Source organism: Emys orbicularis, chromosome 1 (genome assembly GCF_028017835.1).
Source record: "Emys orbicularis isolate rEmyOrb1 chromosome 1, rEmyOrb1.hap1, whole genome shotgun sequence".
NCBI classification, from domain to species: domain Eukaryota; kingdom Metazoa; phylum Chordata; order Testudines; family Emydidae; genus Emys; species Emys orbicularis.
Window position 1 is genome coordinate 34363844 of NC_088683.1, and position 15225 is coordinate 34379068.

General features: G+C 42.6%; 1 protein-coding gene across 1 annotated transcript in view; it reads right to left on the reverse strand.

The window, feature by feature from the left end:
• The window catches only part of CERK (ceramide kinase), a 49338-nt gene extending 34757 nt beyond the window's left edge, over positions 1–14581 (reverse strand). Inside the window, exons 1-4 of the mRNA XM_065413766.1 lie at positions 14475–14581; positions 13126–13248; positions 9021–9146; positions 8135–8198 (exon numbers count right to left, since the gene is read on the reverse strand). Of these exons, the coding sequence (XP_065269838.1) occupies positions 8135–8198; positions 9021–9146; positions 13126–13248; positions 14475–14499 (338 nt within the window). The 5' untranslated portion in view covers positions 14500–14581. The remainder of the gene's footprint in view (positions 1–8134; positions 8199–9020; positions 9147–13125; positions 13249–14474) is intronic.
• Between the last annotated feature and the right edge of the window lie 644 nt (positions 14582–15225).

Here is a 15225-nt window from a genome sequence, read left to right on the forward strand (position 1 = left end):
GAATTGTGTGAAAAGCGACTTGGCCATGAGGGCCTGCAACTCGCACACCCTCCTTGCCAAAGGGATGGCTATCAGAAATGTGGTTTTCTCAGACAGAACAAGAGAGGATGCAAGGGGCTTGAACAGAGGGCCCATCAGAGCCACCAGAACCGTGTTTAGGTCCCACAATGGACAGGTTTTCAGCCCAGAGGATGTAAGTGGACGCACCCCTTTAGAAATCTCGTCACCATAGTATTAGAAAAAAACCTGACTTCCCTTGAATCGGGGGATAGAATACTGATATTGCTGCCAAATGCTCTCTCGGTGAACTGAGCACAAGGCCCGATTTCTGAAGATGTAACAGGTATTCCAAGATGTACTGGATGGAGGCCTCTGTCAGGTGGGTCCCACGGACCAAGGGCCACACCAAGAACCTGTTCCATTTCACTAAGTAGGCCATCCTAGTGGAGGACTTCCCACTGTTGAGTAGGACTTGTTAGACAGCCTCCAAGCACTGCTCTTCCTTTTCATTTACCCATGCAACAGCCACACCATGAGGTGCAGGAGCTGACTGCAGGATGGAGGGTATGGCTCTGGTTCTAAGTGAGCAAGTTAGAATGGAGAAGAAACAATATGGGAGGTTGAACTGACAGAGCAAAATGATCTGAGAACCAGCACTCTCTTGGCCATGTTGGCATGAGGATGAGCTTGGTCTGATGCCCTAGGATCAGAACAGGTGGAAAGGTGTACAGGAGAGTTGACTGCCAGCTGCAGCAGACGGCGTCAGAGAGGGAGCCCTAACTAAGGGCCACTCGAGAGCAGAATAGTCCACACTTCGGTTTCTCTCATTGCAAACAGCTTGATCGCAGGGATGCCTTATGTTGCAAAGATGACCTGGAGAACACTCTCCTTCAGGGACCACTTGTGGCTCAGGGAAAAAACCTGGCTGAGATGATTCGCGAGATGATTTTGCATCTCCAACAAATGGACTACTACCCAAATGATGTCTTCTTCGATGCAAAATTGTCAGAAGGTTGATCACCTCCAGGCAGAATAACCTGGAATGTGCCCCCTCACACCCTCTGCTTGTTCACATAGTACATTGCGGTGGTATTGTCAGTGAGTACATGAACCACTGAGTGTCTGATGTGGTCTCCAGGACATGAATTGTGGAGGGCCTGAAGTTCCAACATGTTGACATGGAGTGAGGCTTCTTGTTCCGACCACAGGCCCTGCACCCTCAACAAGTCCAGATGTGCCCCCCCAAAACCAGAAGGGGAACCGTCGGTAACCACTGACTCGGTCGGAGAGGGCCAAGCTAAGGCGACTCCTTGGCACACATTGCATGGGGATTCCCACCAGAGCAAAGCATATAGGACTAGCAGAGGAAGGTGAACCAGCCTGTCCAGAGAATGGGCAGCAGGGCAATAAACCATCCTAAGCCACATCTGAAGAGGGCGAAGGCGGAACCTGATGCATTGGACCACCTGAGTGCAAGCGGACTTGTGGCTCTACAGGCTCAGATGCACACTTCAATCTTGTCTGAGAACAAGACTCGGCCATCAAAGGGCAAGTCTTTCATGGCTTGCTGGACATCCACAGTGATCCCAGTTTTGCAACCAGGAAGCCTGCATAATAGTTACTACCGAGGCCATTGCCCTGACTGAGGTATCGGCAATGTCAAGAGCGGACGGTGGGAATGTTTTAGCCACCAAGCAACTTTCTACAACAAGCGCCCTGTACTCCTCACATGAGGCCTCGGGCAACTGATCCTCAAATTTAGCCATGGCTGACCAATTGAGGAAAACATACTTGGCCAGCAAAGCTTGTTGATTTTCTATCCTCGCCTGTAAGGTTAATGTGGTATAGATGATCCTGCCCAGAAGGTCCAACAGCTTGGAGTCTCTGTCCTTGGGGGTAGACTTGAACCTACCCTGCTGGGCCCTGTTTATGGCTATTATGATCAAGGAATTTGGGGCCAGGTGGGAATAGAGCCCCTCAAATTTCTGCATGGGAACCAAGTAGCATTTTTCCATGTGTCTGACCACCAGCAGTACCGAGACCAGTATATTCCACAGGGCTCTTGCTGACTCAAGGAGTGCATGATTGATTGGGAGGGTCATTCTCCTGGGGATGGTGGGCTGCAAAATGTCCACCAGTTTGTGCCTGTTTTCTTGGAGGAACTCTACATGGATGCCCAAGGATATGGCTATGCGGTCTAAGAGGGTCCTTGTACACCTTAAAATCCTCTGGAGAAGGAGAAGATGAACCAGGCAGCTCAGCATCATCCTCAGCAATGAGGACTAAGGGAGGGAGGACTCAATCGCCACATGGAGGAAGACTGCTAATGCCCAGGCTTGTGGTTGATCCAAAGCCACCACTGTCAACCTGGTAGGTGACTTTGGCTTTGAATGGGATGAAGAACAGGATCTCCATGAACGAGGAGCTTCCCACTGAGTCCAAGGCAACTGAAACGGGTAGGGCATTGGTGGCCAATAGGGGGCTGAGACAAGTACCTCCATCCTGGCCACAGGGCACACGCCAACCCTGGGAGCCATACTGGTCCATTGGCAGCCCCCTTGAGTTAATCAGGTGACAGGGAGTGGGAGGATGACGACTCCGACTCTGAATCAGAGCCCCGGGATCTCTGCAACATTTGCGGAGCGACGTCAAAGGGAGCCAATCGGCAATCTGATTCATCCATTGCCTAGAACGTGGCAGAAATTGGCACTCCTGATGTGGCAGTACTGAACATGCTGGTGGCACAGGTAGTGTTGGTCCAAACATAGGCACCGATTCCATGGGTGCTCCAGGACTCAAGCACCCACAGAAAAAAAAAATAGTGGGTGCTCAGCACCCAGGAGCCAGAGTTTGAGTGTGGAATGTGAGGAGTTCTGTGCTGCTTCAACTTCTGCTCTTGGGGAAGGGAGTTTATAAACAGAGGCAGGGTGATTAAGATAGCAAAAGACTTGTCATTAAATTAAATTAAGGATCTTTCGATGACCCTGAAAGCATTATCAGGCACTCCAGTTAAAAGATAGGAAACAAAGGGCGGGAATAAATGGTACATTTTCAGAATGGAGAAAAGTAAATAGTGGTGTCCCACAGGGGCTTATATTGGGCCCAGTGCTGTTCAATATATTCATAAATAATCTGCAAAAAGGGGTAAACAGTGAGGTGGTAAAGTTTGCAGATGATACAAAATTACTTAAGATCATTAAGTCCAAAGCAGACTGCAAAGAGTTACAAAGGGGTCACATAAACCCGGGTGACTTGGCAACAAATGGAATTTCATCTGCCATTTTTAAATGAAAAGTAATGCACATGGCAAAACTTAATCCCAACTATACATACAAAATGATGGTGCCTAAATTAGCTGTTACCCATCAAGAGAGAGATCTTGGAGTCATTTGCAGTACTCTGGAAGCATTATGTTTCCAGAGTACTGCAAATTTATAAGAATCCTTGTCACCGTGCCTGTATCATCCTGAACTCATTCTCCAGCTTCAGAAGATGTAAAAATTATCTCCAGTCATCAATGGGACAGCCACAACTGAATAATGTAGCTGTCCTTAACGTGCATCAAGACAATACCAGGGAACGAGATGTAAATAAGATTGCTGACAGTTTCATACAGAAAGCTACAGTGAGACATAATGTCTTTAAACTGGGACGTTAGTAAGACAGCTTGTAGGTGATCACAATGATTTTAATATACTGTAATTCATAACGTATGTATGTAGTTCATAATAATTTAATTATTAAAATAGTAAAGATATCAATGATAGATACATTCAATAACTAGAATATGAAAGAAGTGTATAAATATGCTGAAAAATAACCTCTCCCCAAAACTGGCAGAGTGCCCCCTTCCACTCCCCAAACACACACACTTCTTCAAAAGTATCCACCAGCAAAAACAAAAGTCAGCGCCTATAGGTCCAAGTGCAAACAGCGGTACCAGAGTGAATCGACATCAAGGGTGGTGAAAGCTGCCAATGGAGAATCTGCGGAGTTGAATGCAATGGGGCCGAAGACAGTCCTGTTGCAGAGGTCCCCTGTACAGATTCCGGTACCAGCTCCATTCTCACCATGGGGAGGGGAGCGTCTGATGCCTGCCAACTGACATGAGGGTTCAGCAGTTCGCTCCATCGGAGGGGCTATACTTGGCACAGCCCTGGGAAAGTCCTGGACCAACAGGGAGGTCTGGACCAAAAGGAAGAGGAGTCTGTGGCTGCCTTATATGCCGAAGACATGGACATAGTTGGTACCAGCATCTTCCTCGTCAGTACTGGACTCAACGGATACCTGGAGTCTGAACCAGAGTCGATGGTACAGGGTTTCTGCCCTTCCCACTTAATACCGGGGAAGGGTCAGAAGTACCCATGCAATTCTGTGCGCCAGAACCAGTGCCAGTCCAGTCCATGCTTTTCCTGGGGGAGGCAGAGGAGCTGCCCCACGACCTGAGACAGTCATGATTGGTCTTATGAGACCTCGTCCTCAGGGTGACAACAGAACAGCTCCTCTGACTCTTCGGAGAGGCGCTTGTCCCGGAATGAGAAGCGGCAATGCTCTCCAAGCCCAAGGGCGATCTTTGGCTCGAGGAGGGCCTCAGTACCAGATCAGGCTGCCTGGCCTGTACTAGTAGGTGCTGCATGAGGTGAAGGTCCCGTGCCACCTGAGTCCACTTCTTGAATGATTTACAGATTGAACAACACTCTTCAAGTTGGGCCTATGTGTGATTGAACAACACTCAAGTTGGGCCTATGTATGGAAGTAACTATTGGGGGATCACCCCTCCACATAAAGGACAATGTTTAAACCCCGGTGAGGGAATCACTGGGAACACTATCTACTGACTACTAACTAAATAAATACAGTAAACTAGGCTAAGACTAAATGTGAGACTACAACCACACAGAGCTCCGACTCCACTACAGGCAGTGAGAAGGAACTGAGGGGGGTCAGGGTGCCGCCTCATATAGCCAAGGAAGTGGCCACAACCACAAGGCGTTAACGCCTCCTCTCTACAGGTACTGCTAAGCAAAAGTGTCTGGAATGCACATCTGCATCTACTTGAAGAGAAACTTTTAGTGCCCATTTAAAAAGTGAAACTGGACAATTCAAAAACAACAGCATTTTTTTAAAGAGCAACATAAGGATAAGTTTCAGTGGAGTACTGCCAATATTCAATATTAATGTTCTTTACAATGTTCTTGCATGGTCTGAATACATTTCCATTAAAACTATAATATCAAATAATCCACATTTCATACCATCAAACAGATCAATCATTCCAATTCTATTAAAAAATATATTTTAATTTCCCCAACACACCACACTATAAGAAAACATAGAACTCTAATACAATTGAATATCATCCCTTTTGAATTCTATACATTCAATACAAAGTCAACAGCAGTGTTCCCTCTACGTTTTCCCACCCATGTGCAGAATCAATTTTGTTATGTGCACCAATATGGAGGTGATATGTGACACATCACTTCATATTGGTGCACATGAATTTTATGTGGTGGGGTGGGGCCGAGGGCTCCGGCTGGCGGTGCAGGCTCTGGGGTGGGGCAGAGGATTAGGGGGATGACGGCTCCGACTGAGGGTGCGGGCTCTGGGGTGGGGCCGGGGATGAGGGGCTCAGGGCTGGGGCAGAGGGGTGGGATGCGGGGGTGGGGGGGAAGATGAGGGGTTTCAGGTGCAGTGGGGCTCCGGTGGGAAGAGAGGACTCCCCCAAGCTCTCTCCCCCCCCAGAGCAGCATCTGGGCTGAGGGGAAGAGGTGCCTCTCCCCCAGCTGTGGCAGATCCGGGCCGGGCTGGGTCTGGGGAGGGGCACCTGTCCCCTGGTCCCAGCAGGTCCGAGGCTGGGCTGGGGCCAGAGAAGGGGTGCCGCAGCAGGTCCAGGGCTTGGGGACAGGCATCTCTCCCCGCCGCAGCCCTGAGCGCCTGAGCAGTGCTTAACAGGCAGCTGCATGGCCACGCAGCATAGAGGGAATTTAGGCCACCAGTATACATCCAAAAGCATAATTCCCAACTACAGAACAAGTCAGGGGACAAAACTGAAATGGAGTGGTGGCTAAATCAAGTGAGGTGTACCTACTGGTAAAGGATTACATGGCAATGGGGAAAAAGTGACTGGATCCTCTAATTCTTCACTGCCAGACTTTTAAAAAGTTTTAGCTTTTAAAACAAAGTACAGAAATTTGGAATGAAGTATAATATTGAGTGGTGGTTGAACTCTACTGAAACGTGCTGATGAATGTATCTGGTTTTAGGCCCTGATTCACAAAAAACTTAAGCAAGTGCTAATTGAGTTGGGGCCTTAAATTAAGTGTTTTAGTATGTTTATTTGGTACATAAAACTATAGACTAACTTAGCATATAAAGTTCATGTAAGTGTAAGAGGGGGTTACTTACCTGTAACTGGAGGTTCTTATCTGCATTCCACTGCGGATTTACGCATGTGCACCACGTTTCCGGAGCCAGAGAATTTGAAAGTAGCATCCATTGGTCTGCGCATGCACCCTGGCTCACACCTCATGCCTCTGACTCAGTTGATAAAGAACAAGGCGGACTGACCACCTCTCCAGTTCCTTTTCCACCGCAAATAATAGAAGACCCGAAGCAAAGGGAAAGGAGGACTGGTAGTGGAATACAGCTAGGGACCATACATTTCGAAGAATATTCAGTTACATGTAACTAACCACTTCTTCTTCGAGTGATGGCCCCTATTGTATTCCACTATAGCTGACTGACAAGCATTACCTAAGGAAGAGGAGGGTGTGAACAGTAAGGTTGAGCAGAGATCCGCCATCCCAAAGGAGGCATCAGCAGCAGAGTCTTGCATCAGGGCATAATGCCTTGCAAATGTGTAAATGGAACTTCACGTGGCCGCTTTTCAGATGTCCAGGAAGGGTATGTCCTGAAGAGACACTTTAGTTGTTGCTTGTGCTCTAGCAGAATGAGCTCTTACCCCTGGGGAGGCAGGGTTCAAGAGTTGATGGCAGAGTAGAATGTAGCCAGCTATCCATTTGGAGATTCTCTTGGTGAGATGGCATGGCATGCTCTCTAACTCTCTCTGCTATGGCGACAAACAGTCTTGGGGATTTCCTGATTGGTTTTGTTCTCTGCAGATAAAAGGCCAAGGCTTGTTAAAAAGTGAGGAAGTGGAGTCTTCATTCTTCTACAGAAGCTTGCAGTTTTAGGATAAACACAGGTAAGTGAATGGACTGGTTAAAGTGAAATTCCAAAACTACTTCAGGGATGAATTTGGGGTGTAGATGTAAAGAAACCTGATGTTTATGGAACACAGTGCATGGAGGGTCTGCCATCATTGCTCCCAATTCACCACCCTTCTCAGTGACATGACAGCTATGAGAAAGGCAACCTTCATGGAAAGGAGGGACATGGAACAAGTAGCTAAAGGCTCAAAGTGGGGGGCCTGGTCAGTACTAAAGGAATGAGATTCAGGTCCCATTGGGGCAGAATCTTCTGAGTAGGCAGGAAGGTCCTTATTAAGTCTTCCCAGAATCTATTGATTAGAGGATGTGCGATAATCAAGTAGCCCAAAGCAGGTAGATGGTATGGACTGACCACTGCTAAGTGAACTCATAAGGAGCTGATGGATAGACCTGACGTCTTCAAAGACAGGATATAGTCTAAAATGAGAGGTTGTGGACACGAAGGATTCGGACCTGGACCATACGACTGTGAGAAGGAAGTGGAGAGGAGGTCAGTCCACCCCACCTTTTATTGCCTCGGTTGGAGGCATAAAGTGAGCCAGAGCACATGTGTGGACCGACGAACACTAATTTCAAATTATCTGGCTCTGGGTGCATGGTGCACATGTGTAATCCCACCGTGGAATACAACTGGGACTACCACTCAAAGAAGAATATTGATTCAGGGAGTTAACTGGACTCCCCTGAAACAGTCCATTTTTGCGTTTGGGAATAAATCCAAATTCAGATGCAGCAGACCCAAAGAGCACGCCTGTTTTGAAATGCTATTGATTACAATAATCATCATCAAAAGTTATCACATTACCATAAACTATCTTGTTACAATATTCTCTTCTCCAGAAATTAAGCTACACATTCCAGGAAAAACAAAGATGTAAGCTAATATGAATGAAATCACTTACCCATCATACTTGTATATATTAACTTCAAATAAGTTATCCTTAGCATGGTTAGCATGTTCAGTTACTATGGAGAAAGACAAACACATACTTATTCACTCAAGCCTTCCTATTAAGCTAAGTTTCATAAACTTATCATGTAATATTTCATAAGTTCCATAAACAAAAACAAATGAACGTGGCTGTCAAGCAGAAAACAAGAGACAAGGTGGGTGAGGGAATATCTTTTATTGGACCAACTTCTGTTGGTGAGAGGTCCAATAAAAGATATTCCCTCACCCACCCTATCTCTCTAACATCCTGAGACCAACACAGCTACAACATTGCATACAAGCAGAAAACAAAACCATTACAATGTCTCGGCTTACCAAAATTTTTCATTTCAATGGATTTTACAACAAGGAAACAACTGAGAAATGCATGTACTACATAGGAGGAAAATTCTTTGTTTACAAAACAAAAAATTAAATGTAAATTTAAGTGTCACATACATGTATCTTTCACTGTGAGCCACTATCATTCAGTAATTATTTCATTAGGGTAACAACCTATGCAGTTTTAAATGGCAAGTTTTATTTATTTATTTTAAGTGGAAAAAGCAGGATATCTGTTTTATAAATTAAGAGCTTAAATAGCTTGGATGCATCACTACCTACAAAATGGTCACCAGTGTACTGAAATAAATGGTGCATTGCTACATCACCCTCATTTGTGAATTGCAGGGCTATAGCTACATTAGCTAGAAATCAGTTGTTATTCCATTTCATACGCTTATTAATGCAGAAAGCAGAGTTCTAAAAAGACATTTTCTTAAGCTGTAAGGAAGAGTTGCTTTAAAGAATTTCATTTTATATTTAATGAGAGATTGAAGTAGAATATTATTACTCACTAATAACATCAGTGGAGATGGAAGCTAGACTAAACAATGGAGCCACTTTTTGTTCATAGATCCTCTTCCCTTGCTGTTTTCCTCCATATGGATTAATATATACAAGCAGTTGCTTTGGTCTAGATTCTGGGGGGAGGAAGGGGGAGGAGAGAGAGAAAACAAACACCCCACATTATTAGGCACTTGAGTATAAAAACAAGCCAATTTTGATAAATTTGTTTTTCAATTCTAAGTTATTACATTTAAATACATACTCTTACAAAATATTTCGTTAGTGAATAGAGGCAATTTGAATAAAAGATTTTATTAAAACTCCTTAGTGTGAGGATTAAGTGAGTTCCTTATTATATGGAAAGAGCAGCAGAAAGTTCATATTACTTTCAGGCAGTTCTGCAGTCACCTTGCCTTTCCACTAAATGAAATGACAATGGCATCAGAGCTACCAATAAGATACAAGCTAAGGTGGCAACTGGAAAGAGGCATATTATCTTCTCCTTGGCAAACAATAAGCATAGCAACTGTATGCATCCTGTGGGTGAGATGAACATAGAAATAGCCCTGTATAGAAGTTATTTCATAAATAGAATTCTAGAAAATAGCTGTTGTAACAGGCAATTGAATGATCCTTCACGTGATAGAGAAGTGGTAAGTATATTTTGTAAAAGCATATTCTGAACTGCAGGAAACTGCTCTGAAGAGCTGAACTCAATATAATCTAAGAATATCTATCATTACTGTCTGAAGTCTGGTTGCATGGACTTCAATTTGACCCCAGAGTCAGTAAAGTCAAGGAACCAAAAACACCTATCACAACAGGGCTATTCAACTAGACACCTTAAATGAGAATGCTTTCCACTGCTAGAGGGCCTTAGGCCTTATCTGTGCTTTACTAACATTAATCAATTAAGATTCAAAGTATCCCTATGGAGGTATTGATTATTATCCCTATTTTAAAAAGGTAAGATTAACTTAAATAGATATTAGTAAACTGGCCAAGCACTAAGTGGAAATCTGTGATTGAACTGGAAATAGAATCTAGATCTCATGACAGACCTTCAGCCACATTGTCCCTTTCTAAAACAGTTGGTAACCTAAAGCCAGTTAGTCCAAATTTTGAGACTCAAGTTGGGATGCTTTTCACAGATTTGTATGTTTCAACAACAAAAACAGGACTGACTGAAAAACACATTTTTGCAAAAAAAAAAAAAAAGTTACACAGAAAATTCCTATATTTTGTCCAGCTTCATCAATCATCATCTGCACTGGAACATGGTGAAAAGCACCAGGTTGGCTGAATTAAGACAACTTTTGACAGGAATGTAAGATGAATACTGAATGTATTACCTAGGTCTTTGCAAAGAACCAAGGCTATCCATATTATAGTACATGGTTTCATATATAGCCAAATCGGACATTGCATAAACAAGACTTTTTTCCAGCACTGACTGTATATTGCAACTCATTCACTAGTCCTTGGAATCAGTCCTGCAAACCTAACGTTCAATTCATTCTTCAGCATCACAGAATAGTCTTACAGGCTGTACCAAAGAGATATTGATGCAAACACCTTTTTACACAAAAGATATGTCCTGTATGATTATTCAGAGACAAAACTTAAAAAAGAAGAAGAAGAGGAAGAAATTGGATTATACTCCTTTTTCTGCATCATCATGGTCTACTAAATTTCAGACACTTACACATGAGCATACCCATTGTAACTGGTGGAGTTGCACATACATTGCTGAGGACACAGTCTAAACACAAAGCTGCATAAATAATTTTGAGCCCAATCTGCCCTGCAGAGCCTTTATTAATGGTGATATTGCATGAGAAGAAAAGCACCCAGCTTGACATTGAGAGCACAGGCTCAGTGTGCAGGCTGACCATTACATTTATTTGTATTTTTAAACTGAGTACATTTAATACAGAAATTATTTAGACAAACGAGAAAACCTATAGTGTCATTTTTACAGACACTAATAAAATTATGATTTCAAATGTGCTTGTCCTCAATCCCAGAAAAGGCACACTAGCTTCTCTCTCAGACACCTATTCCAGAAGTGCAGATTTAAAACTCTATAATTCACTCTCTTGGTCCTACCACAAAAAGGGCATTCACAAGTTCATCTTTCTCAATGTCTCTAGCATAGTATTGAATGTCATCTGATAAATTAGTATTTTATTAGAGCACTGTCCAATGGCCCTGATCAAGATTGGGGCCCTGATTTCATGTCTTAGATGCAAAATTTCATCACTGTGTAGATGAGAAAAGATAGAGGAAGATATGGTCCCTTTCCTGAATAGCTTATCAGTATGTGTTATACCGGAGAGGAAAACTGCACCTCTTAACTCAGTAAGGAAATTTTCCAGGCAATATCAATGTCACATATTCATATGTGCGCCCATAAGCCTTAAGCAAAACTATTGGGCTCAACACTAGGGTATGTAAGTGAAATTCTCTGTCTTGTGTAATACAGGAGGTCAGGCTAGATGAGCCAATGGTCCCTTCTGACCTCAAAATGGATGAAACCAAAGGGTTCACATATTCAAGCTTCTGGACAGTTCATTGTAAGTACTGGAACAACATTAAAACCGTTCAACAATAATTCCCTCTTATTTTTAAAGTAGTTTTAAGCAACATTAAGATTCTGAACAAATACCCAAGGGAAGCAAATTCCCAGTTAAGGTAAACACCTAGTCACAATAAGTGCAGAATTGGAAAACTGAGTGAGGATTGTGTCTCTTTGGTCTCCTCCTTTCATAAGGAATGCATACAAAGTACTTCAAAAACAAAGCAATACTGGTATTGTAGGAACTATACAGCCAGCAACTACCAAGCAATCTGAGGTAGCTGACACTGGTGTGAGAACTGTAACTTGTTTTATTGGAAGAAACATTAACAAAGTTATCAGATGTTTGTTCCCAGTGCTTAAGACTCTGGGAAGTTTACTATTACTAAATAGGTTATACTGGGCTTGTAGTTAGAGGCCCATCATTCTAGGTGCTTTACAAACACATAGATATGGTCTACACTAGGAAATTAGGTTGGTATAGCTACGCTGGTCAGGGGTGTGAAAAATCCACACCCATGAGCGATGCAATAAACTGACCTAACCCCTCCCTCTCTGCATACAGCACTAGGTCAACAGGAGAATTTTCCCATAAACCTAGCTACTGTCTCTCAGGCAAGTGGATTAGCTACACCAACGGAAAAACCCCTCCTGTCAGCAAAGGAAGTGTCTTCAGTGAAGCTGCAACACTGCAGCATTTTAAGCGTAGACAAGCCCATAGTCCATGCTCCAAAGGGTTTTCAATCAAATACAAGTGATATGTGAAGGTGGGAGTGGGGGAAGAAGAGCTTAAGCAGCAGTGTGTTTTTGAATCTAATGAAGTTTTGGGAGGTGCAGGAGATACTATGGATGGAATAGCTATTTTGTAGTAGCATCACCCCTAGCTAACATACAAATGTTTATGCAGTGGTCAGGGATTCCTTGTCAGCATGAATATACGCAAAAACTCACACCACTCCAAACCTTCTACCTCTCTTGAAGAAGTAGGCTAGGGCACAGGTGAGAGTCCCAGGAATGACTAATGGGCAGTTCCCATTTCATGTGACCCATAGTGCTGAAGGGACAGCCCCATCTTGCAGCTGTTTCAACACTCCATACAGATATCCCTTTAGATCTCAGGACATCTGAGAAATCTGAAAGCAACACCCTCTGTTCACTCAGCAGAAAACCCCTCTCATCCATTCAAGTCACAATACTATGAAAAGTCTGCAGGCCCCACATTCTCCAGTGCTTTACACAGTCATTTACACTTGGACAAATAAATAAGAACCCTACTATTCTGATCTGTTAGGGTTTGACATTCACTTTCCATAGGTATTAATGGCTACGCTGCCTTGCACCTTGTAACAGTGGAGAATCAGATACTTGCTAGTTCAAATGCAGCACACCTCCTACCCCTCAACTGCTCTCTCTTAGGAGGGCATGAGCTAGGTTTAAGGGCTTGAGTTAGCCACTTTAATAGAAACGTAACTAAACTGCTGTAGGTGCCATGAAAATAATGTTGTATATTTCAGTAATTTAGTCAAACAACTTACTCTGTAACTCAAGTAATTCTTTAAGTGCCTGTATCCACTGGTTACACAGTTGCTCATCAACGCACCAAAATGTTACTTCGCTGCACCGCCAGCGGTGTTTTTGTGCTCTTTTCACGTAATATACTATATATATAAAAAAACAAAAGAAAAACATTTATACATTCTATATTTATTGCAACAAGTCTGAAATGTACTTAATTGTGGGTTGAAGCCCTAGTTTTAAAGATCTGTGCAACATATTTAAAAGACAACATATTAATGGACCAAAAGACACTACTACCCCTTTCTAGAATGTTTCCATTTCTCATAATTCCAATAGGAAAACTTTGTGTGTGTGTTTGTAAGAGGAAAACAAAGTATTTTTCATGATTTAAAAACAGTAATTCCCCCCCCCCCACACACATTTTAGCTTACAGTAACTGCTCAAATTTGAAAATTATTTTTTAAAAGATACTTCTCAGCATGCCCAGAGGAAGGGACAGTGGGTTATTACACAGTTGCTTACACAAAACACAAGAGTCACAGCATTCATATGTGCCTGGATTTCTTTTGTTTCAAAAAATTATATACCATATAAAGTTTGCAAAGTTCATGTCAGAGAAAACTCCCAGGCCTCAGTACCACCTTTTAAAATCACATCAGTTTGCAGGAAGCTGAAAGGAAGAGGGTGAATCTGAAAGCCATTTTCAGTCTCTTGAGAAGCATGTGTGTGGGTGGAAGAGAACCACCAAAATATTTCCATTTTTCCAGTTTGAACAATGACACACACATATCATTACAGACTATTTTCTCGCATTTAGTCCTTCTATAAAGCCTTGGACAAGTACATTGAAGTCCCCTTTCCCGGGTTAGCAGTACAGAGGGTTGCCATTATATCACTAAGCAGGTTAGAGTACCACTGTACCTCACTTGATTGTACAGTTGAAGTGCTTACATAAAAGAAAGCCTTCACACTTTGTGTGAAAAAAAGATCTTTCACAAACTTTTCAGTCTGTTCATTAATAATGATGGGAGTTTTCGTGAGGACTCTTTCACAGCATCTCTTATTTGATTCTCTAGTGGAGTAATAAAGAATTTATGATGCCACAACATTTACTTCGCAACAGCGAGATGTAGTAAGCAAGAGTCATGCTTCATTGTGGGACCAAAGAGAAGGAGATGAGCCATGAGGGAAAGATTTTATTAAAACATCTTTAACAATAATAAAAAGCCAGGCTCTTGACCAATAGTTTTGTTTATAAAAAACTCTTTGTACAGCTCCTAGATTCAAGTCCCCCTTAAATTAATCTACAGATTACTATAGTTAAGCAATTACTGCAGCATTCTGAATATAGGAGTGATTTCCCTACCTGTGAAAGCATGCGGCTTTGCCATTTTTTGCCATTTTCCACTACTACATTGCTTCTCGTCAATTTCAGTTTCTTCTACAGCAATAATCTCAGAGGCGGGCACAAAACAATTTCCTGTACAAATACAATATCAATACATGAAAACTGAATGTTAACAATACAAACATTAAAATAGTCTCAAAACATAAGTGTAAAATGTTGTATTTCATATAAAATGTAAAGACTATGTAGGTGAATATCAGAGAAGCAGATTTGAACAAAGCCATGCACAACCAAGGACATAAATTAGGAATACAGGGTCAACACCACTCACTCAAAATTGGCCCAGCCATGTGCCCATCATACTCCCTGTCCCTCCCCCAGTCATGACAGAAGGGCAAATAAATCTTCAAATAAAGTGTTTTGTAATTCTAATAGTTGCTGTTTCAATCCTATTCCTGGTACTGAAGAAAAGCTTACTGGTGTCTAATTTATACATCACCCTTGCACCATGATGATCTAGTTATTTCAGAAGCCTGTCTATATTAAAAAAGTGGGAAGTATATGAAAAAAAGATTTCACTGTACCAATAATTGTTAAATTTATCTAGTCTAAAAAGAGTAGGTGTGTGTGGCAGGCCACGCATAGCTATTTTTGTTTCTAAACAGACTCTAGAGCATAAATATAACTTAATTTATCGAATAAATATTGCTAGCTGCAATTTAACCATGATTAAGGAGTATAATAATGGTCAGTTCTCTTGATAATCAAA